General features: G+C 34.1%; 1 protein-coding gene across 6 annotated transcripts; it reads right to left on the reverse strand.

Annotated features, from left to right (window-relative positions):
* Positions 1-1,391: 1,391 nt before the first annotated feature.
* Positions 1,392-8,215, reverse strand: LOC104899090 (uncharacterized). 6 transcript variants are annotated; one of them, XM_010686227.4, is made up of 7 exons: positions 8,061-8,215; positions 7,896-7,948; positions 3,451-3,472; positions 3,308-3,332; positions 2,318-2,392; positions 2,044-2,148; positions 1,392-1,905 (listed from the first exon to the last, which is right to left on the reverse strand). In XM_010686227.4, the coding sequence occupies exons 4-7, from the start codon at positions 3,323-3,325 to the stop codon at positions 1,789-1,791; spliced, it is 315 nt and encodes a 104-aa protein (XP_010684529.1). In that variant the 5' UTR covers positions 3,326-3,332; positions 3,451-3,472; positions 7,896-7,948; positions 8,061-8,215; the 3' UTR covers positions 1,392-1,788. The 6 variants fall into 6 exon arrangements, with proteins under 6 accessions (XP_010684529.1, XP_048503849.1, XP_019106397.1 ...); XM_048647892.2 differs by having other exon boundaries at positions 8,038-8,156; XM_019250852.2 differs by having other exon boundaries at positions 8,071-8,144.
* Positions 8,216-23,712: the final 15,497 nt, after the last annotated feature.

Genomic DNA, 23,712 nt, shown 5'->3' on the forward strand with positions numbered 1-23,712 from the left:
TTTGTTCCTATAGAAATTCTTGATGGAATTATTAAAATATTTATTCCTAGCAATCAAATTTCAGATAAAATTTGTTGGGGTTTGTCCCCATACATATGGGATTTATTCAGTTAAATCTAGGGTTGATCTTTTATAGGTCTTGATTACCAAGGGACTAAACCTTGTGTTTTTCAATGGATTTGGAAGTTGAAAATTCTCCCTAAAATAATTTTTTATTTGAAAAATCTGTCATAATAGACTCCCCCACAAAAAGAAATATGGGAATTAAGTCATATTTATTTGCCCTTGGAATATGTTTTTTGTAACTTCCATACGGAAGATGATGCTCATCTTTTTTTTCTAATTGTCCTTTTGTAGTAAATGTTTTTGAGGATCTTCATTCTCATTTGGAATGGCCAACTAGTATAGGTAATGGTATGTCTTTTGTAGAATATTTATTCTTTCTTAAGTCGAGTAATTTTTGGTTTTACATGGAGAATTTTTCAGGGTGATATTTATTATCTGGTGGTTCATTTGGTATAATAGGAATGGTGTGATCTTTCGTTAGGACACATGCTCTGCCTCCAAAGTGAGTTCGATTATTCGAGTTTATGTTGATAAGGTTAGACGCCTAGGTGCTCTAGTTGATGATTATGATACTCATTTTTCGCTTCGTTGGCCCCAAAATTTGGTTATAGATCCTCATAAAGCAAGGACTTGAGATTATATTGTTTGGTCTCCTCCTTGTCAGACTATTATAAAATTAATTTTGATGTTGCAAGCTCTCAGATGGTCAAGCTTCATTTGAGTTTGTTATTCGGGATGCTCAAGAGAAAGTTTAGCTTTGTGGGGCAGAGGATCTAGATAGGTCGACTTTCATTCTTGTTGCTGAAGCGCGAGGGTCAAGAAAAGGAATCAAAGGAGCCATTTCTTTGGGTTTAAAAAACAAAGTTGCTTAGGGTCATAATTTAGCTGTTATTCAGTCTATCAAAAATATTTGAAAGATTTTCTGGACTATTAATACTATCATTTTGGATACAAGTGAAGATTTGAAGAGGTTTGAAATATTCAAATTCGACTCTCGTATTTCAAAAAGCTAATGCTACTACAGTTCATTGGCTCATAAGGGTTATTTGTAAACAAATCTTACCTACTAGTTTGATATTCCTAATTTTCCTTTCTCTATAATCATTCAAAAGAGTGCTTTATGATGATTCATTTCCTGAAAACCACCCTAGTCTGTTCTTCTCCTCTTTCAAAGAAAAAAACATCTAAAGGACGAATATATGGTAGAAATTCCTCCCAATAAGTAATCACTATACTACATTCAAAAAAGTTCAATGCACGTCTAAATTTTGTTAAACGAAATTAGACCTTATATATTTATAACTCATTTGGTTGCACATGTAAAGTGTCGATTCCAAGGAATTTGCTACATTGAAGGATACGAAATGAGAACATTGTGTTTGTTTGAACTCGAGAACTTTTAACTTCCTCCAAGAGCTCCAACAAGTACTAAATTTCACCCAAAAAATAAATAGTACATTTTAAAGACAAGGTCAACTATGGTTCGCATTCTACAAAACCAAGCAAAATTGGAACATCGCATGTGACCAGGATAGCAACATAGATGCAGATTTCACAAGACTTAAATTTCTAGCCTTTGATCAAAAGTAACTCAGGCATACTTTATGTAAAGCCGCAGCAAAGTTATACTTTCGAGAACAAAACTTTCACTTAGGTAATACTTCTACTACTCAGATTAACCCACAGCGCAGAACTATCAAAGGTACGTCGGGAGCTGCAATTTTATTTGGGATTCCTGAGGACAATGATAACCGAGTCTCCTCGGAGGAACATCTTGCTGATAAACCTATCCTTATTTACTGGCTGGGCCTTTTTCTTCCCTTTCCCAGTCTTTGGTACCTACAACATGCCAACAACAAATTAGCTGCAAAATATAATTTCACTATAACTAATTTCTCCACTACCCCAAAATTAACGTCAGTGACATTGTAAGATTTCAGAATCAACTTTTATGGGTTAAGACCAATTAACACAAACCTCAGTCCACATCTCCCTGACATTTTCAAGTACCATATTGCAATGACGATCAAAAGCTCTCACACGCCCAAGCAATTTCCTGTTATTTCGGCAATTAATAAGGACCTGGAGAGGTAAGTTAGAAGATTTAGACATCAATCTCATAGCCATTACAAATGATGTAAAGACGAAAGATGTATGAAAAAAAAAAAAAAACACAAAGTATAAGTATCGCAACTATCAAGAGGGCCAGTAGACGCAACTTGAAGAGAAAGGAGGGGTAGTTGGTTTTTACCTGTGTGTTATTCTTGACACTCATCATAAGCACAGAAAGAGGACCAGTATTAAACTCCTCCTCTTCGTTCTTGCCCTGCCAAAGTATATTCCCTCAGCAATATATACCAGATCAAATACTCATAGACAACTTGCATATATAGAGGCAACAAGATCAATTGATTACACAAACTCCCGCAAGTTCCTCACGCATCAGTAAGAAAAGTAGAGAGTTGGGGATCATGGGGATTTAAAATGAAGCAGAAGACCAAAAATGACTTGGCGGAAGGGAATTAAAAGGGATGTGAAGAAATTGGGTTTGTAAAAGCATACATCAGCAGATAGAAATATGATCATTGTGGACGAGCACATGGAATAATTTCTTAGTTCATGCAGCCGACCCTATCTTTTGGGTTTTAAGGCTTTGGTACTGTTGTAAAATTTTAGCATGAAATACATTTAGGCAGGCAATTTACCAGTATAGCTCATGCCGAAGCCATTTCAATATGTAGTCCATATTTCTCCATGTGAATTTCAAAGAATCCTTTCTTCTAATATCGTAGCGAAGATGAAAGCTAAAAAAAGAAAGAGTGAGAAAAACTCAGTTTCATATAACATGTAAAGCACCGTTTAAGATACATCAATTACTCAAGGATTTGACAAATTTACATGTGCAGGTTCTAGATCAAATTTGAACCATCATTCATTCTCAATAAAAATCCTGCCTGCAGTCCACGTATCATATGTTTTGGTGATGGTGGATTGCAATAAGCATTCAGGAGTTTCAACATCTAGAGACTAACAAGATAGACAATATAATGACACATGCATTCCTTGTAGTTTCAACATCTCAAATGAACGACCTAAATCAAATTTGCCCAAGCGCATTAATAGAAGATTACACTTTCAGATAGCCACATTAGATAGTGGAAAATAAAGCACTAAAATACTCAATCACTAATCAAGGGTCATTGATGAACTGGTATAGATGCAGAAAGCAAATAGTACTTACTGGGGCATCTTCCTCCATTGGTCGACTGAAAATGAAAAAAATAGAATATGAAAATTAGTTTAAAATATAACTTTAGTAGGTACAACAGTATGCTAAAACAAATAAATCAAAAGTAGTTAATACTCACAACAACAACCCATTACCTAGTCAATATATACACTATACCTGTAGCACCAACCATCGGAGAGGCAACATGTAAAGAAGCATCAACGAAATATCAGAGCATGCAACAGGAGAAATACCAACCAGTAACAAAGATTGATTTGATGATGGGTACATACAACAAGCAGTAGAAACTGCACAAATGCACAATCTATCTTTTTCTAACTATAGTTTAGACTACCGTGTCACGGTCTCATGGGTTGGCTTGATAGAATTCTGGTGCTAGTGCATAGCCGGCCCTATATGAGGCAACTCCGATGCTCATACTAACATGGTTTAGTGCAGGTTAGTGTCACTATGTGTCATATTCTTGATTTAGTATTTCATGCTTGTAGGCTATATTGCTCGGACTCAAGTACTCTTATTCAATGCGGGTACATATCCAAGTTTTGTACTCAACTATTTTGCAAAACTTTATCACGATTTTGGCACAAAAAGAAGTGTCGCGGATCCAGCACGGGTACTTGAGATGAAATGAAGGGTATAAGTAACATAATAGCTGGTAGGACATATGGGGTTAGGCTGCCTTAAATAACACAAAAAGAAGTGTCGCAGATCCAACACGGGTACTTGAGATGAAATGAAGGGTATAAGTGCTCACAAGGACGACTGCGTTGTTCCCATAACATCCGGCTCTCATCCTTAGTTTTCAAAGGCGCTAGGCACACTGAGGCGGAAGGCGAAGGCGGACGCCTCTCATAGGCGAAGCGCACTTTTGATGCCAAAGACCTTTAGAATCAATTAGAGAATAATTTTATACACAAAAAAAATACACGTTGTTATAACTAAAAAATATATGCTATATACTCTTTGTAAAATCAGCTACTGTAAATTTATGGTTGTTATACTTTTAGTTTACCCATAAATTTTTTTTAAAAAAAAGTGTACATTCTTATTTAAAAAAAAATCTGATGAGAGCTATCTTTGAGAAGGGGCAGCCTTATCAAGAAGTAGAGAAGCAGAAGAAGAAAAGTAGAGAAGGAAAATGAAAAAAGCTGAAGAATAGAAAAAGGAAAAAAAATAAATTAAGAACAGAGAAAAGGAAAAACAAAAAAAAAAACCAGAGGATAGAGAGAAGGAAAAAGAAAAAAAAGCAAAGAATTGAATTTCAAATCATCGTCCTGAAATTACTTAAAATCACCCCAACTACCATATAAATGTATCATTATATCCTTGGCTGCTTTTACAACTCTTCCTCCACCACCACCTAAAATCACTAACCACCAATCGCTACCTCCAATCCACCGACGATTACCACCGACGACAACAATGTCTTCCAACGACGTAATTTTTGTTCCGGCAAATTAAATGTTTTTTTTTGAACTAATTCCATCGGCTAATGTGTGGCCTGGACGTTGTGTCCACAAGCCAGTGTCCATGAACACAACTTCTTGGACAAACGTTGTGTCCATGAACACGTCTCTTGGACGTTGTGTCCATGAATGCAACGTCAAGGCTAGACATTGTGTCAGACCACAAGTTGTGCCCCATGGACACAACACACAACGTCGAGGCCACATGTTGTGTCCATGGAATTCATTAAAAAACATTACCTCGTCGAAATTTTGTGTTTGTCGGTGGTGCTTGTTGGTGTTGATCGTCGGTGGTGATGGCGAAAATGAGAGAGAATATGAATTAGAAGAGGAGTTAAGTTGAAGTAAAAAATCAAAAAATATATCGCAAGGGTATAATAGTACTTTAAGAGGGGAGTTGGGGCGATTTTAAGTAATTTGGAGGCGATGTTTAACAATCCTCACAAAGAAAGGTAAAAAGAGAAAAGCACGTGACTACTAAAATATGAAGCATGAAACACTAATTCTTTTTTTTTTTGAAAAGAAAAGGGATTGGGGTCCTAGTGTCTTAGAGCTAAAAGCAATGAAGTAGTCGCACAAAGTAGAAAGAAAAAAGAACAAAGAAAGAGAAAAGAACACGGGAACAACTTTCTCACCGGTGCTGGAAACCAAATATCTAATACTGGAATTCATGGTAGATGGCCCACCGGTTTCCTCTCTGGCGAGTTGGCACTCGTCAATTGCCATCAAACCATAAATTAGGGTATTCTCCTATATTAGGGTTTCTAAAATTAGGGTTTAATTTTGCTGAAATTTAACACAATTAACAAAGGGCTTTTGCTCGAAATTGGTGAATCTAAAGCCAAGTAAGTTTACAACTAAAATTTTTTTTGTTTTTTATTTGCTAATTCTCGGTCCAGATGTAATCTCAACCCTCATTCATGCCCCTCTGTACTCAAAGCTGTCTTGCAGTGCGCCTTGCGCCTCTCACAAAGGCAAGAGGCGCATGCTTTTCCTCCCCTAATGTACAATGCCTTCCCTGCGTTTGAGGAGGCGATTTGGCGTGCCTTGGGCGCGCTTTTTACAACTAAGCTCTTGATATGATTTTGCGAAAGAAATCTTCTTAGCTTCGAACAACCTTCACTCAGTTAATCTCCACTAAGGGTTCTAATTCACTTTTAGGGCTTCACTCACCTTAAACTTGAATTAAGAAGGGTTTTGGATGATTTCATTTAGCTTCAATCACTAAACAACTCACCTAAGCTTAATCTAAACTTCACTCGTTTAAATCAAGGATCTTGTATTTTAGATTCACTCCCTAAAAACAATAACAAATCTAGAAAATCCGTCCAAATACAATAAACTTTTAACAAAAACCAACTCTTATCTTACTAATGATAATAGTCGAAATATATAAGCACAAGAGTCCTAACCCTAATGCACTAAAAAGCTTAAAGATAAAGCATAAACCAAAACAAGATAACTTTAAACCTACACGCCTAATCAAACAAGATAAACACTAAACCACACGCCTATCTTAAAGGATAAACCAAAAAGACTCCTAATAAGACTCAATGACAAAGGAATTAGACTCCTAAATATAATAGGATTCCTCCATCACGCAAACAACTAAAACATAGAATTATAAAGCAATTAAAATACATAGTCTCTTAACAGAACTAGGAAACTACATAAGTGTCGTAACAGAACTAGGACTCATCACCAACATACTACTCATCATCCACGCATCAATCTCCCCCACTTGAAAAGAACTTGTCCTCAAGTTCCTAGTTCAATTTTAAGGAGAGTGAAGCCCTAAAAGTGAATTAGAACCCTTAGTGGAGATTAACTGAGTGAAGGTTATTCGAAGCTAAGAAGATTTCGTTCGCGGAATCATATCAAGATAAACACTAAACCACACACCTATCTTAAAGGATAAACCAAAAAGACTCATAATAAGACTCAATGACAAAGGAATTAGACTCCTAAATATAGTAGGATTCCTTCATCACGCAAACACCTAAAACATAGAATTATAAAGCAATTAAAATAAATAGTCTTCTAACAGAACTAGGAAACTACATAAGTGTCCTAACAGAACTAGGACTCATCACCAACATACTACTCATCATCCACACATCAACTCTCATCCATAATAAAACTTTATATTAGCTCTAGTAACATGGCCATATAGCATAAACAATGCACAATCTCTAGCAACAAGACCAAAAGAGTTTTTCTTTGTTTCGAAGAATATTTCAAGTTCATTACACATATATAGCACCCCTCCAAATCCCATACTAACCTAAGCTCGGTCTATTAACCATAGCAATATCAATTGCTGTAAGCAAATTTTATCACCAACCTTTTAGCTAAATAATGTGTGTCAAAACAAGTTAGCTGACCTAGCATGCAGATAAGATTCATTCTTGCTTTTATAAAAGTTGAGATGAATTCCTCGTAACAAATTCGTACTCAAGCTAAATCAACAAAAGAATATCAAGAGGTAAGCCTGGTATATTAATTTGAGTTCAGAACCAGAAACACCAAATCACAACCAAACTAATACAATGGCTTGAATACAAACTTATCCCAATGAAATTTGGAAGAAAAACGCACTTCTCATATCCATTAAAATTATTTAAATACATTACAAAAAACACATGTTTACAAAAAAATCCACGTAATAATTGGCTTCCCTCAATCAGTAGCAAAACGAGGATATATACTTTGAAATATATAGCTTATGCAAGTCATAACCCATAAGATCATTAAAATGGCAACAGAACAAACTTCTAATACAACTAAACATCATATATTAGGCTACTCTAGGCATTATTAACTGCATCAGACGCATTATCCCAATCTCCTAAAGATTCACCCTATAAATGAACTATTATTTGACCTTTAATAGTACCAAACCTAATTTAACCTTCCCCAAAACTCTAAAACTTAAAATCAACGTTGAAGCTGCATTGAATTTAAAATTCCCCTTGTATTTAAGTAATGAACCACAAAATCATCATTTATGAAGGGTCCAGTTCAAGTTAGAATCAAACAATCTTGGTTAAAATCACAGTAAAAAAAAATACGGGTAAAATTTACGGGAATAAGAGAGAAAAAATTGGAATCACCTCATACTAAACCGCTGGATCTACAAACAGCAAACAATAAATCGAACAAAACCCTGCAATTAACAGAAATAAAACACTTAATTATTTAAACACTAGTAATAAAAGGGAAGAACATTCTAGCAAGAAATATAGAACGAATTACAAATGTAGAAGCAACGAATTTACAGGGTCTAACGCAAGGGTTTTTCCTTTTTTGAGGGTCGAGGAACTTCTTCGGCGAATGCGAATGCAAATGCAATACGAGACAATTGGTATGTTTAAGGGCGGAATGAGTGGGTGATGGGCTAAATCTGGTCATGTTGTATAGCCCAAAAGTTAAGACCAGTCAATCCAGTTGGTGAGGGTTAAGTTCAAAATCGAGTTAGGCTGAATTTATCTCTTTATCCCTAAACTTTAGGCTCATTCTAAATTCATTTTAATTTTACACTTTATCCCTCACATTCTTTCTACAAAATTTAACATATTATTTTATATTTAATCTATTTCAATTTTTTATTTAACATTAGTTACATAAAATGTCATAAAAAATATATAGTTCAAATATTTACCAACTACTCTCTCTGGTCTTTATTAATTTACCCATCTCTTTTCCACAAAATTTTAGGAGAAACAATGTTGTGCAACATAGAAGGAAAGATAAACTATTATTTTATGTAAAGTTGAATGTATATATAATGGAAAGTTAGTGGTCTCATTTCAAAAATAGAAACAAAAGAAATGGGTAAACTAATAAGGAACATCAGCTTGTTGTTCTGTAGTTTATAAATTGATCTCTAAGATTTTAAATAGTAGACTTCAACATGTTATTACTGAGGTGGTGAGTTGCTCTCAAATTAGGTTTATTCCTGGTAGACATATTGTAGATAATATATTTATGGCTACTAAGTTGATTAGGGGATATAACAGAAGTCATATGTCTCATAGATGTGTCTTTAAAGATGACATTAGGAAAGCTTATGACTCTGTTGAATGGATTTTTTTGGAGGGTATGATGAAGGAGTTGGCTTTTCATTTTCAGTTTTATCAAATGGGTGATGGCATGTGTGCAATCTGTGTCATATTCTATCTTATTAAATGGACTTTCTACTATTCATTTTCTAGCTAAGAAAGGCTTGAGACAAGGTGATCCCTTGTCTCCTTTTCTGTTTGCTTTGAGTATGGAATATCTTAGTAGGTGTTTGGGAATGATGAGTAGTAATCTTGAGTTCTACTACCATCCTAAGTGTAAGAGAGTTAAGCTCGCTCACTTAATGTTTGCAAATAATTTGTTCATGTTTGCTAGAGTAGATCATAGTTCAGTTGGAAAAAGGATGGAAGCTTTTTATAAATTCTCGAAGGCTTCTAGTTAAGAAGCAAACAATGAAAAAAGTTGTATTTACTTCTCTGGCATTACTCAAGCGATGGCTTCATATAACACCCCAATAATTCTCTCTTTTCAAAAATACCTTTTCAATATAAAACATAGAGAATTAACAAAGCATTATCACTTGTGTGATAACGTATCAGCTTATTCAGAATTTTGCCGTGGAAAAGATATAACTAAACTTCATACTTTAAATATAATAAATAAACAAAGTACTTAAAACCAACACACTATAAATGTTAACTTCACACCAAACTTAATAATATGTTCCTACTAAAAACAATAATTAAATCAATATATTACATAAGCTCTACATTCCCTGATCCTCATGATGCAACATCTACAAACCTGTAGATGTCAATGCTCTAAAGAATCTGCTCACCAAAATGGGTCATCACAGGATTAATAAGGCAAAGCCATGATCAACATACATAAACAAAGCACGTAATCAGCAAAGCTGAGTACTACATAATAATAATAAACATTCCTAACATGATACTAATAAACAATAAGCAGAGATAAATAATAATAAAACAATCTAACATTTTGCAGATAACTTTTACTAAACTAAACTTTAACCATCTTTTTATTACTTTAATGGAATAGTTATTGGACCGAGTTGTCCTACCAAAACATGCCTTCACCTAGGAAGACGAAATACGGGCGCGACTCCGCATTCCAGAATGACCTGAGATATCGAGGAACCTTTGAAAAATAGGAACGATAATCAATCTGTTTCCCATAAAAAGCCATGGCACACTCACCATGAACCCTAAATTCTGATTGTCCAACTTCAGATGTGCACCAGTCTAAAGTTTAGTACTATCCAAGTTACACTTTACGTGATTTACAAATTATTACTTGTTATGACACACAAGCCACACCAACACATATAATCAAACATTCACAACTTAACTCCTTTTTATCTTAGGATTAAAGTGATCATACAACTTACAACCCAAGATTAATTCCTTTTTATTCCAATCTTTCTTATTTGTTGAAGCTAGCCAACAACCAACTTACCTTTCAAAAGCATAAATCATCAACTTACCAAATAAGGCTAACAATCCTCATAAAGTAGTGAAAATAATAATACAAAGGAACACATGATTCAACATGATCCAACTAAATCAATATATTAATTCCCCCATGTGAATTAATAAATAAAGTTCCCAATCAACATGCTTGAATCAATATTATTCCACACAAACATAATATTTAACTCCTAATCAGATCTCATAATCAATATGTTTGCATACATGCATAAAACATGTAAAATCCAACCATAATAGAAATCACATATAAACTTACAAAGTTCATATACATGATACTACAACTTTTCTTTCCTAAAATCATGATACTACATCACATAACACAGGTATGTACGTACCTTGTGTAAACAAATTGGTAGGCCACCTTTAATCACTTTAAAGATCGCCTACTGAATAATCTCCGCCCAAAATAACCAATATAATTCAAAGTTAATACCCCAAATTGTAATAACCCGAACTTTAATATCGTTTTATTAGCTACTAATTATGTTTATTAACTTAACATTTTCGAAATAATTATGATTAAGAGTGTTTTCAAAAACAAGTATATTTACTTTAGTATTACGATAAATGATTTTAAATTATACTTTATGAATTCTAATAAGAAAATCCTATTTATTTTTCCTATATGATTTTTGAGTTGAAGATTTCTATCTAAGGTCCAATATAGATGTTTGAAGCCCAAATCTAGCAAAATCCAATCATTGTTAATGAGTCAAAGCTTGACATTTAGTCACCAAGAGAAATTAAAAAAAAATAAAGAAAAAGAAGAAAATAGGAGGAAACCTCCCCTAAGAACACCCACGATCAACCGACCACCACTTCCCCTACTCCCTCTTTGTTCCCTACTCTAACCTCCCCTATGTGAACCACCATTCATCATCTACCATCTCCATTTTTGTCTCCAAACATTTGTCTATAAATGCATAGAGTAAATGAGCTTTGAATCACAAACTCAAACCACAAAAAAATCACAAAATTTTTCTCCTCTCACTCCTCTTTCTTCTCGGCACCACCGAGCCACCACCACTAAGCGCAACACCTTTTTGCGCAACACCATGACCGACAAACCCACATCATTTCTTCACCGGATCTGCACACACATGACGCCATCAACACCACCCTCGCTCACACACTCCTCTATTTCGTTCGTTGCTGCTGCTCCTATCGTCACGCCGCTGTCGGAGCTCCGAAGATCTACAACCGACGCGGGTCTGCTGTCGTCGCTGCCGACCACCCGTACCCGCCTGTGCTGCTCGTCGGAGCTTCTGCTCTGTTTGGTTTCGTCCCTGCTCCAAGTGAGCAGAAGTATACCACCTCTTTTGATTTTTATTTTCCCGCTAAAAATCAGATTTCAAGTCTTATAATGCTAGCCCACTTGTTACCCATTTCTAATTAGTGTAGTTGGGCCAAAAAACTGATTTCCATTAGTTAAACCAACTCAATGCAATTGTTGCATGTACATTAGTGGGCTGAAATATGATTTTTCATAATGTTAGTTGAGCTACCTAATAATAGTTGGGCTAATGGAGTTAACTTAAAGCTGATTTAGTACTTAGTTAAGTCATGTTAGTTTAATTTATCAAGTTAAGTATAATTTTGGGCTTAAAATCTGCTTTACTTAATGAAGTCACCTAAGTTAATCTTGTTGCTTGGTTATTTTGGGCTTAAGTGGATTGTTTTGTTGGTTTTAATTAAATCACTTGGTTTAGATTAAACCTTCAACTAGTTGGGTTAATAATTATGTTGAGGATTAGTTAAAGATGTTATGTTAAATGAATTAATTTCTAGTTCATATAATCTGAATTTTTGTAAGAGAGTATTAAGAACGCTAAATTTGTATAAATAACTTTATATTTTGTTCATAAGTTTATTGACTACTAATGTAGGAGGTTAATGCTAATATTTTAGATAACTAGAATAAAGTTGATAACCAACCTAGTTTAGTGATCATGCGAAAATTGATGGTTGATCATGGATGAGTAATTTGATAACTTTATATCATTAGTTTTAGTTCTAAAGCATATTAGGAGTTCGAATTATAATATATTAGTGGTCATTAGATTAATGATAATAATAATTCAAGTTTAATAATGACCACACCTAAGCTTATTTAGGAAATAATGAGTTGTTGGATTGTAATGGTATAAACTATAAGATAAAATTAAGATTGATTATGCTTAAGGATAACTCGAAAAAATATTTTATGGGTAATCTCAGGGCCTAATGAAAGAATGTTTAAGAAAAATGCAACATCTAATTAAATAGTAATAAATTTCATTATTCAATTATTTATTAGATTAAAGGAAGAAATATTACAAGCCTCCCCCGGCCCTCAAGAAAATATAACTACGACACCAGGCAACGTCTACTGCTAACACCCACAACCCCTTTCTAACTATGTTTTATGATATTTTTGCATGATGTTATTGATGTATAGATTGTAGGATATGAAATGTATTTACGAATATGATAAGTTTTGGTGCTTATGAAAGTATTTCATGGAATTATGAAAATATGACTATGCATATGTTATGATTACGTTTTATGGTTACGAATACGATTATGTAATGTAATTATGATACGTAAAAGAGACAAAACATGATAAAGTATAGTAAAAGATGGTTCTTGGTAGTATGATATGGGCAACACAAGTATCACCTATGTTGTGACCGCCTGACTGTTTTTATGATACGGGGACTGCAAGTGTCACCTATGTTGTGACCGCCTGACTGTTTTTATGATACGGGGACCGCAAGTGTCACCTATGTTGTGACCGCCTGACTGCTTAAAAGATACGTGCACTGCAAGTATCACCTATGATGTGACCGCCTGACTGTTATGTAATGGGAGACGTCCCTTATGATGTACTAGCCAAGTTACCTAATTAAAAGATATATGATGAGAATTAACCTGATAAAGGATGATGGTTATGTTTTATATTCCCAATTAAATGACATGTTTACGAAATAGTTTTATTATTTCTCTCCTCCCTGTTTGCTAACAAAATGATTTGAAATGTTTTACGATGTTAGAGTAGTATGTTACTGAGTTTCGGCTCATGACGTTTTGTTTTCTAGTTTTAGGTACTGATGACGAAAACGGGATGGCGTACCTATGAGGAGTTGTTTAGTTTTAGCTTTCTTAAAGCACTTATGATTTAGTTATGTCAAACTATGTTAGTTGTTAAGTTTCAAATTTAGTTTAATTAAATGGATAATTATGATGCTTTAAGTTATAATATGTTTGAGTTATGATTTATGTTGCCTTGTGCTTTCCAATTAGGAAGTACGACCGTAATGCACCGAACTTCTAGGTTCCGCTGCTAATGGCTCTTTAATTAACTTATTAATGATGATGAGAGGTCGGGACGCTACACAAATAAATTTCAGCAACTTTAAAATTTTTAGATCCTCTTTAAAAATATGTAAAAGTCGTTTTTACCATTAAAACTTCAATTACTTAATTTACCTACCATAGTACTATTATACTAGTCATTAAAATCCATAAAACTCCATTAATAACAACCTTTATGAAATTCCAACAACTTGTAAAATATTAAAACTCTATTTAAACATACTTAAGCATGCTTTAATTCATAAATTAAATCAATTTCATAGTTTATAACATGCTACTATGATTTTCCAATCTTTAACACTCTAAAAATTCATGTTTTGATAATTAAAAACTCAATCTAAATATAATAGTCAAATATGAAATTTTATTCTTTGAATACATAATTTATATAATCTTTAATCAAAACTTGAGGAGGAAGACAAGAATTAAACCAATGAATCAAAGGAAACAAAGGAGGAAAGAACGCCGGCAAGGACAACAACACCGGCAGCAGCAAGGGCGGCGTGATGGCGGTGATTGTGGTGGTGTGGTGACGTTTCTTGGCGAGGAAGAAAGTGTTTCTTGAAGAAGAAGAAAGAGAATTGGGAGAAACAAAAAGAAAAACGTAAAAGGGAAAGAGAGAAAAAGTGGCCGGCTCTTGGGAAGTGTGAGGAGGAGAGAGAAAATTTGTCTGGTAAAATAATTGGGTTTAAGATACTTATAAGTAGGCTTTTCCTTTTGGGCTTAGGAACAAGCAATTGGGTTTGAATAGAGTTTTATGATGAATATGATTGATGATTTAGAATTCCTAACATCAATAGAAATTCTTTTCCTAATCCACTTAGAATTTGGATTCCTTAAGCCCATTTAAACTTCTTTTCCAAATCCAATTAGTATTTTAAACATTTTTCAAAGCTGCCTTAAAAAAATTTTTTAACTTCCTTAAATCCTTAAAATAATTTCTTTGACTTTCAAAATGGTCAACCTTCTTCACATAAATAAATCATTTCAAACTAAATTATGTTTAAATATAAATATATTAATACTAAAATATATTTATAAAATCCATAAAATTACGGGAAAATTACACTTCATAGCTGGCTAGTAGTATCCAAATGCCTATTGGCTCCCTACCTTTTAGGTATCTTGGTGTGCCTCTAGTAGCTAAGAAGCTTAATTTCTCTCAGTGTAAGCCTCTAATAGACAAGATCACTACAAGGGCTCAAGGTTGGATGACAAATTTCCTTTCTTATGCTGGCAGAATATTTAGCTAGTAAAATCTATTCTTGGGAGTATGCAGAATTATTAGGCTCAAATTAATCCTGTGCCTAAGAAATTGATTAAAGTTGTGGAAACAATTTGTAGAAGATTTCTTTGGACAAGTGTTGTGGATAATTCTAGAAAGGCCCCTGTGGCTTGGTCTTACATTCAACAACCCAAATATGCTGGTGGTTTGAATGTGGTGGATATGGTGCTCTGGAACAAAGCTACTATCTTAAAATTATTGTAGGCTATAGCTTTTAAACAAGATAAGCTTTGGGTAAGGTGGGTTAATGCCTACTACATCAAGAGAAGTAATGTGCAAGATGTTACTATTAGTCGTAACATCTCTTGGATACTTAGGAAGATTATTGCAGCTAGAGATCTTCTGGTGAGAGTTGGAGGATGGAGTACAATTAGTTCTCAACAATCTTTCAGCATTAAGAAAACTTACAAGAAGCTTCAAGAAGATTGTGTAAGGGTGGGCAGGAGAAGGTTGGTGTGTAATAACAAAGCAACTCCAAAGAGTAAATTCATCCTTTGGCTTTCCTTACTTAACAGACTATCAATTGCAACCGGGGTGAACCAGTGGAACTTGGACTTTAGCCCTTTATGTAAATTTGTGGACAACAAATGCAAACTACTCAACATATGTTCTTTAATTATTTAAGTCTGGAAGTAGGTGTTGAGGTTTATCAACTGTCAACCTTAAATAGATGTTGTGGAGTAATTAACTACTGCTATTAAGAAGGCTAGAAGTAAAAAAGTAAAGACAAGGTGTATGTGATGTTATATACTGAGTGTGTTTATGCGATCTGGTTGCAGAGGACACTAGGGGAAAAAAGGAAGGGTTGCGTTTTTAAAGAAAAACGCAGCCCTATAAGCCATAAAGGGCTGCGTTTTTTTTAAAAACGCAGCCCTTTGTGGGCTTTTTAAAAAAAAAATTTGAAAATGAATTCTAACCTAAAAATACGGATCTTCTTTCTCGTGGGCTTCATTTTCATTCCCTTACTTCTCACGTCCTTTACTCAATCTCACGTTCTCCCTCTTCTCTCTCTTCTCTCTCACCATCCTCCCTTCTCTCACGTTCTCCCTCTTCGCCGACTTTTTTCTAACCCTAAGAGTGAAGAAGATGATTTCAGTTTGTTCGTTCGTTCTCTCAACGCCGTTCTTCTTCATCAACAACACTCTTTCTCTCTCCTGCCGCTCTCTTTCTTGTTCTTCTTTTTCTCCATTATGATCATGATTGGGAAAATAAGAGTGAAGAAGATGAAGGAGTAGAGATAAAGAGTTCAAACCGTTTCAAACATTCCAAAAAATGACAATTTCAATACCTCAGGTTAGGAGAGATAGAACCCACTAACATCGATTTTAGGAGAGAGAGAAAGATAGAACGGTAATTAGCCACCGCAACTTCCCGCATCTGCCGCCGAATCCGCTCCGCATCGATTCGAAACATCATCGGCAACGACAACAACAAGTATAGATTTTTCGTTTTTCAGATCTATAATTTGTTTTGATGAATTCATGTAATTTCAGATCTATAATTTTTCTCTTTTGTATTTTCGTTCGTTTTTTTTCATTTTTGTTATTTTTTTTCATTTTTGTTATTTTTTCTCATTTTTTGTTCATTTTCGTTCACTGATTGTATTGTTGAATTTTAGGTTTGATGATGGTGGATTTGTGATAGAGTGATTGTTATATGAGATTTGAGTTTCAAAGTATTGATTGTTTTTTGTTTGGAGGATTGATTCGTTGGAATCTGCTACATGTTAAAAGTAATATTCATTTGAGTTTTTCTTGATTCTGGTATATGGAAATTTTGATTAGGAAATTATGTCAAAAATGGAATTGTATCAATATCTTGCGCGCTATTTTTGAGTGGAAATATTTCTATTTCATGCATCAAGATACATTTAAGGTAAGTTTTTAATGAATTCTTAGATATTCGAGTTATTGAATTCTAAAACCAAATAATTTTTGGTTCTGCAACATCTAAGGTTGTAAGGAAGATGTTTAGAGCCTTCGATTTTAATAATTTTATTTTTTATTTTTTTGGGGTCCAAAAGGGCTGTGGTTTTGAACTAAAAACGCAGCCCTTCTTCAAGTAAAGGGCTGCGTTTTTAGTCCAAAAACGATGCCCTTTTACACATGAAGGGCTGCGCTTGAAAATCGCAGCCCTTCCTTTAAAGTGAAGGGCTGCTAGAAAGGGCTGCTGTCAGAATATGCAGCCCTAAGGGTCTTTTTTAGCGCAGTCCTTCCTTATTTTTCCACTAGTAGAAATAGCAAATTTTTTAAGAATTCTTTAATGAGTCATAGTATTCTTGTTAGGGACATCATTTTAAGAGTTTCTTATAGATGTAGTGAGCTAGAAAGGCTTAAGCTGATTCTTTGATGTGTGTTTTTTGGTGTAGTTGGTGTTAGGGTAGCATGCTACTTTAACTCCTTATTTTGTAAAATCTTATTTTGGTTATCAATAAATATCTTGAATTGCCAAAAAAATAAAATAAGGGACATCCCAAAAAGAAATACAGGTAAACGAATAAAGTTCGGAGGTAGTATTATATAATTAAAATGAAAATTTATTTAAAGATAAATTGATTATAATAATCTCATCTTTACCCCATCTTCTTATAACAGTCTCATATTTTAAGTGACATGTAACAATCCCACCTATAGGACATATCTTCTCCAAACAATCTCTCCAACCATCAACCTCAACAACTGATAATTTTTATTTTCTTTGTTTTTTTATTACACCTCCACTCTACATGTCGATTTTTATTTAATATTCAGTTCAAAGTCGTAAATTCGAAAGTGTGCATAGTTGCACCTTCATCTAGGTGCGCATGGTACAAAACGACATCGTTTTGTCATTCCAATGAACATTTTCATTTTTGGAATGAACATTTGTGGGATCCACCTTAAATCCTCTTTCCTAAACTTTTTCACCCCATGTGCATTATAAACCAATAAACATTCAGTTTATTCTACTGGACATCATAGTATAATGAACACACGTTATTGTTAATTGAATATTTGCAATTTCGAAATGAACATTTATGAAAAATTTAGTGTAATAAACACATTCTTTATGTTGAATGAACAACTGTAATTTTGGATTGAACACTTATGACTTATTCCGAAATCGACATGTTTACGAATTTTTATAATTCAAAATTACTGATGATTTTCAAAATTCAAATTTCAAAATATGTTTCAAATTTACTATTGTTCATTTCTCACTTCATTCAACATACTGTTTATTGAAACTAGCTAGAAGACTTGAAAAAGTGAGAATTATGAATTTGTTAATAACTACATCATCTTCATAAGCAAGCAGCCAAGCAATTAAATTAGGCTGTTGCATATATTTTTCTAATAAAAGAAGCCTCTATAAACATGAAATATATTGTTGGCTTGGTGGTTAATGACCTAGTGAAAGTTTATGTGGTTTATTAGTTGGTTGAGTGCTCTTGACAACAATAATTGAATTTTGTTTTTTCAATTTTTTACCCACTTAGAACTACTCATTCTCTCTTTTATTTATTTATTTATTTATTTAGTTTGGATGAAACTCGCTCTCTTTCTCTCTCTTGGTATTCCATAACTTTATTTTTCTTTTCATCTTCTTTTTCTTCCTTCTTTTTATCTTTTTGTCTCCTTCTTTGTAAACATTAAGGTTGATCAAATTTTAAGGTAATTGAAATGCAATCATGGATCAAATTTTAGCTTGATAATATTTTTTAATAATTTACCTCGAAATAAAATAAATTTAATATACTTTCTTTGAATCATATTTCACTAACTTCATTTCAATTTATAAATAAAGTGTAAAGATGCAAATTATTCTAATTTATATTATATTTAATACATTATAAGTTATTTTATTGTCATATTTGAGCTTATCTATTAGCTTTCAAGGTGAGCTTGCCTTTGCTTGGGTTATCTTATTCATGTTTTGAGTTTAGGTTGAACTTTAGTCAAATCGATCGAGCTAATTTTGACCGAATATTGACCAAGGTGAGCTCGAATAAGTCACAAATTGGAATGCCTAATCTACACCCCCCTTAATATCGATCATTCTTTGATCCTCGAAAAAAATTGCAATCACATGCAAGAGGCAAGAATTGCAATCACATGCAAATGTCATATAACATGGATGCAAACGTTCCAACCTAAAGTCCAGTTATATGTTTGAAACTATTGGTCAGGTTTAGGTTCGGTCTCAGAGGGTCTACGACTAAGAGATTGATCCCTACACTTAGTGCTCCTTCTTAAAGAGGTTTCCATGTGTAAGACACACTCCAATTCGCAAGTCAGGAACAAAAGAATAATGCCATGGTTGGGTAAGTTTGCTTACAACTAAGATCCAACACTATCGCTCATGAAGCTTTTTGGAAGGACAAAGCGTAAACCCCCGGGGGGTGACCTTACACATAGCACATTTGCTAATGAGGCAAGGTAGATTGTTCTTATAGTGGCTTAAACAATATTCATGCATATGCAAAACTGTAATGTAATTCTAATGCATAAAAAGGTATGAATCGTACTTTTTGAGTTTCACCCACTCATTTAAAAAATTAATTTTCTAAAAATCCTCGCAGTGAAGTCGCCGAATTGTAGGTTTGGATTTATTTTGCCCAAGCGGTATGAGCGCATATTTGTATTGACTACCTCACTACAAAGATTTTGGTATTGAAATATGTTTTTGAAGTCGCCAACAAGTCTTTAAAGGATGACTCGTAAATCTAATTTGATATTGGAAAACTATAGGGAAAAATTAGGGACTTATCCAATGTAGATTTCCCCGTCTAGACTCCATAGATGGTCAAAATAAACCAAAGATTGAGTTCGGGGGTGAGGGTACAACACAATCAAGATAATAATCATAATATAATAATAAATAATAATAAGAATAATAATATGAATATGAATATGAATATAAAATAAAGTATAGAAAAGGAATTAGAATGTACAATGGCACATCGCGTGGCACATTTGTGTGGCACAATGCCATATGTCAGGAAAAGATATGCTTGACTCAAAAAGGTGGACCGGACGCAAGGTTGTGCGCCAAGCACATGGTGTTGCACCAACCTGGCTTTTGACACGCCTTCGCTATCTTTTTAGATAACACATTTTAAAATATTTCTTTTGTCCTTTAATTCCGAAAAACTGATTTTACGGGATAAAATATTGATTTTAACTATAAAAAATATCTTTTGAAAATAATAATTTATTATAAATAAAACAATTTATTGTTATTAAACAATTAATAAGGCGTTTCAGAGGATTGGGCTTGAAATACAATTAATTATCATGAATATTCAATTGGGCTTTAAAATAGCACTTTAACACTTTTCAAAAGGGTTTTGAATGGCTTTTCACACTTTTTTGCCTTTGGATCGGACCATTTCAGACCACAGTATGTTTCATCATCAGATCCTCACATGGGGGGACACGATATGTGTCTAGAGAAATTTCATAAAATAATCGGCCATTTACAAAGTAATTTTTGTGCATTTCGAAGGTCCCATATTCAACCTATTGCAAATAGAAAGACGCATGACAACACGCTAGCACCTAAATCACATAGAGCCTTATCAATAAACAATGCAGCTACATGGTATGGGATAAAAAACCTAGTAGGATCCTTGAGATTTTGTGGGATTTTATTCAGCATAACAGCACCGCACTCTTGAGTTAGAGCAAATCTATCCTCCAGAACATCTACCCTACAACAAGTGTGCTTAAGCATAGGAGATTATAACATTGATTAACTTAAAAGTAACAGTATCATCACCAGCAACTAAAGTCAAGGAACCAGACTTGAAATCTATAACAGAACATCCAGTACATAAGAAAGGTCTACCCAAAATAATGGGAATTTGACTATTCTCCAAATCTAGTACTAGAAAATCAGCAAGAATGTATAATTTCCCAACCTTGACAGGTACATCGTCTAAATTACCCAAAAGGATATTTCACAGAACGGTCGGCTATTTACATAGTGATTTGTGTGCATTTCTAGGATCCTATATTCAACCTATTGCAAATAGAAAGAGGAGTAACAGACACACTAGCACCTAAATCACATAGAGCCTTAGCAATAACAATGCATCTACATTACAAGGAATGGAAAAACTACCATGATCCTTGAGTTTTAGTGGGATTTTATTTTAAATAGCACCTGAACTCTTTAGTTAGAGCAACTTTATCTCTACCATCAAAATTCTTTTTCTTGGTGATCATATCTTTCTAAAACTTGGCATACACAGGTACTTGAGGAATTAAATCAATGAAAAGAACTGTTACCTCAAGGTTCTTAACCATGGCCATGATTTTACCAAATTATTGATCCACTTTATATAATAGGAGAGTCCGTAACCTTCTCCTTCTCCTTCTTCTTCCCTGCTTCATCTCCTTTTTCTAGCTCTAGTTCATCCTTTTAGATATCATTCATAACACATACCTTTTGTCAAGAATTCATATCAATAGTAGGCATGATACTTGGTGCCGCTTCAAAGATTTTGGTTGTCCCCTTGGGGATGTGTTGTCCTGGTAATTGACCTGGTTGCCTTTGAGTATTGTTCGTAGCTACTTGAGCAAGTTGAGTCTCCAAATGTTTCGTTGCATTTCCCAACTCCTTATTACTCTAATCAATACTCTATTTTATATAAACTATCTGCTTCATCACTTCAAACAGATTAGGCTCTTGAGAGCCGACATTTTGAGAAGATTGCTGCTAAAAGAATTAGTTTCAGGTTCTACTAAAACCAGAATGGTGATTCAAAGGACCCTCATAGTATCATTGTGGTCTAGCAGCATATTGTGGTGGGTTTTAATGAGGTGGTTGGTAGGAGGCTTGTGGCATAGGTTAAGGGTTCTAAACATTGTTACTATGGTGTGAGAAGTTAGGAGGATCCTTCCACCCTAGGTTAAATCTATTGGCGTATGGGTTGTATGGAGGTCTTTGCTGAAAGGCATTTGTGTGCTCCATCTGAATTGCGTGACTGTAGGAACAATCATGACCAAAGTGACCTTGAATACCGCGCACCTTGCAAGAAAAAGAGGTAATAGGTGCCATATCAGACATCACATGAATACTCATAGAGGGAGTACTAGATTGTTAAGATTTCACGGCATTCATCTTCATGATCAAGTGTGCAACTTGGGATGATATAAGTGCATATGCATCAACCTCCAACTTGTTCTTTTAATACACCTGGAAGAAGTATGATCATTAGCTGCAATAATATTTGCAAGAAAATCATACCCTTCATCCACCTTATCAAAGAAAACACCCCCTGCAGATGAATCAACTATACTCTTGATATGGTGTTACAGACCATTGTAGAATGGTTAGGTAAGGAACCACTTGTCAAGGTTCTGGTGTGGACACTCTTTTTGTAGGTCTTTGAACCTATTCCATGTTTCTTTCAGTGTCTCATCACACTCTTGTAAGAAAATGTGGTCAGTTTGCCTAATTTCTGCAGTTTTGGTTGGAGAATAATAATCTCTCAGGAATGCTTCATATATAGCACTCCACTCTGTTTCTGTAACATCATTAAAATCATAACCTTCAACTGATCAGGAGTGACCCCTTAGTGCTTGATGGTAAGACAGAGTTGCTGAAACAGTTTTATGTGGTTAGTAGGGTTTCAGTTGGATACCCTCCAAATTGGTTCTGTTGAATCATGTTGATGAGGGTAGGCTCAAAGTTTGCAACAACTATAGTAGGCATAGCAGGGTCAGTGATATTCCATCAAGGGAAGGTACCCCATAAGACTTCAATGACTTAGGAGACATGCTTGATTCTGAAGGGCCTTCCGTGGATTTTCCCTGGTTATCATACTCCTTTTTCTTCTTTTGTTGTTTATTTTCTTAGTTGCCAGATGGTTTTCGCAAGATCAAGCTCAATTGGAACTGGAGTACGTGTTCTTTTGGACATGGGCATAAGGAAAAAAAAAGAAAAGAATACAGTAAGATTGCCTCAATTGGAACTTGAAGTTCCAATGAGACAATTGAAATAGTTCAAATAACTAAACAAAAGGTATACCACAAGTGCACGATGTCTGTTGTTAGTAGAGACTTAGCAAATATAGGTCGATCCCACGGGGAGAGGATTTATTTTTATTTTCACTTAATTATATTAATTATCTTAGGAAAATGAATGTTGATTTGATCAATAGAAATGAGAAATAACAAGATTATGGTTAAATCAATAAATTAAGAGTCTAGGGAATACGTTTGGTCCACCATGCTTATATCAATCTAAGAATACAAATCAATTCAATGACAAATAAACTAGAGGGTGAGTAATTAAAGAGATGGTCAATCCTTCTGTCGGGTATTAATTAACACTTTCAATTCAACCTATGTTGTACAATCGCTAACATATTCAGAATTGACAATTGTAATGGAGCCTCTAAGAATATGATCTTTTGATTCTAGTTCCTATTAGCAAATTAATTATGTCTTGGTATTATCCAATTAAAAGAAGAATCAAACTAATTACAAGAAGAATCAAACTATTTAACTTATCAATTGGAAGTACTTAAAACCCTAATTTATAAATCAATCAATTTCAAAGCATAAATATCATGGTATAAACATGGCTTTCCTTACTTTGCCCTAGAAAAGAGACTTCTCACTCATAATTGAAATAACTAAAGCAAAATCAATAATTAACCTAGAATTCATTGAGAAATAATGAATAAGCAATTACAAAATTAAAGCAACAATAAATTAAAGCAAGAAAAAATAATTTAAGAAGAAAGAAATTAAGAATACCTCAAAAATT

The sequence above is a fragment of the Beta vulgaris genome, chromosome 7 (assembly GCF_026745355.1).
Source record: "Beta vulgaris subsp. vulgaris cultivar EL10 chromosome 7, EL10.2, whole genome shotgun sequence".
Classification (NCBI taxonomy): domain Eukaryota; kingdom Viridiplantae; phylum Streptophyta; class Magnoliopsida; order Caryophyllales; family Amaranthaceae; genus Beta; species Beta vulgaris.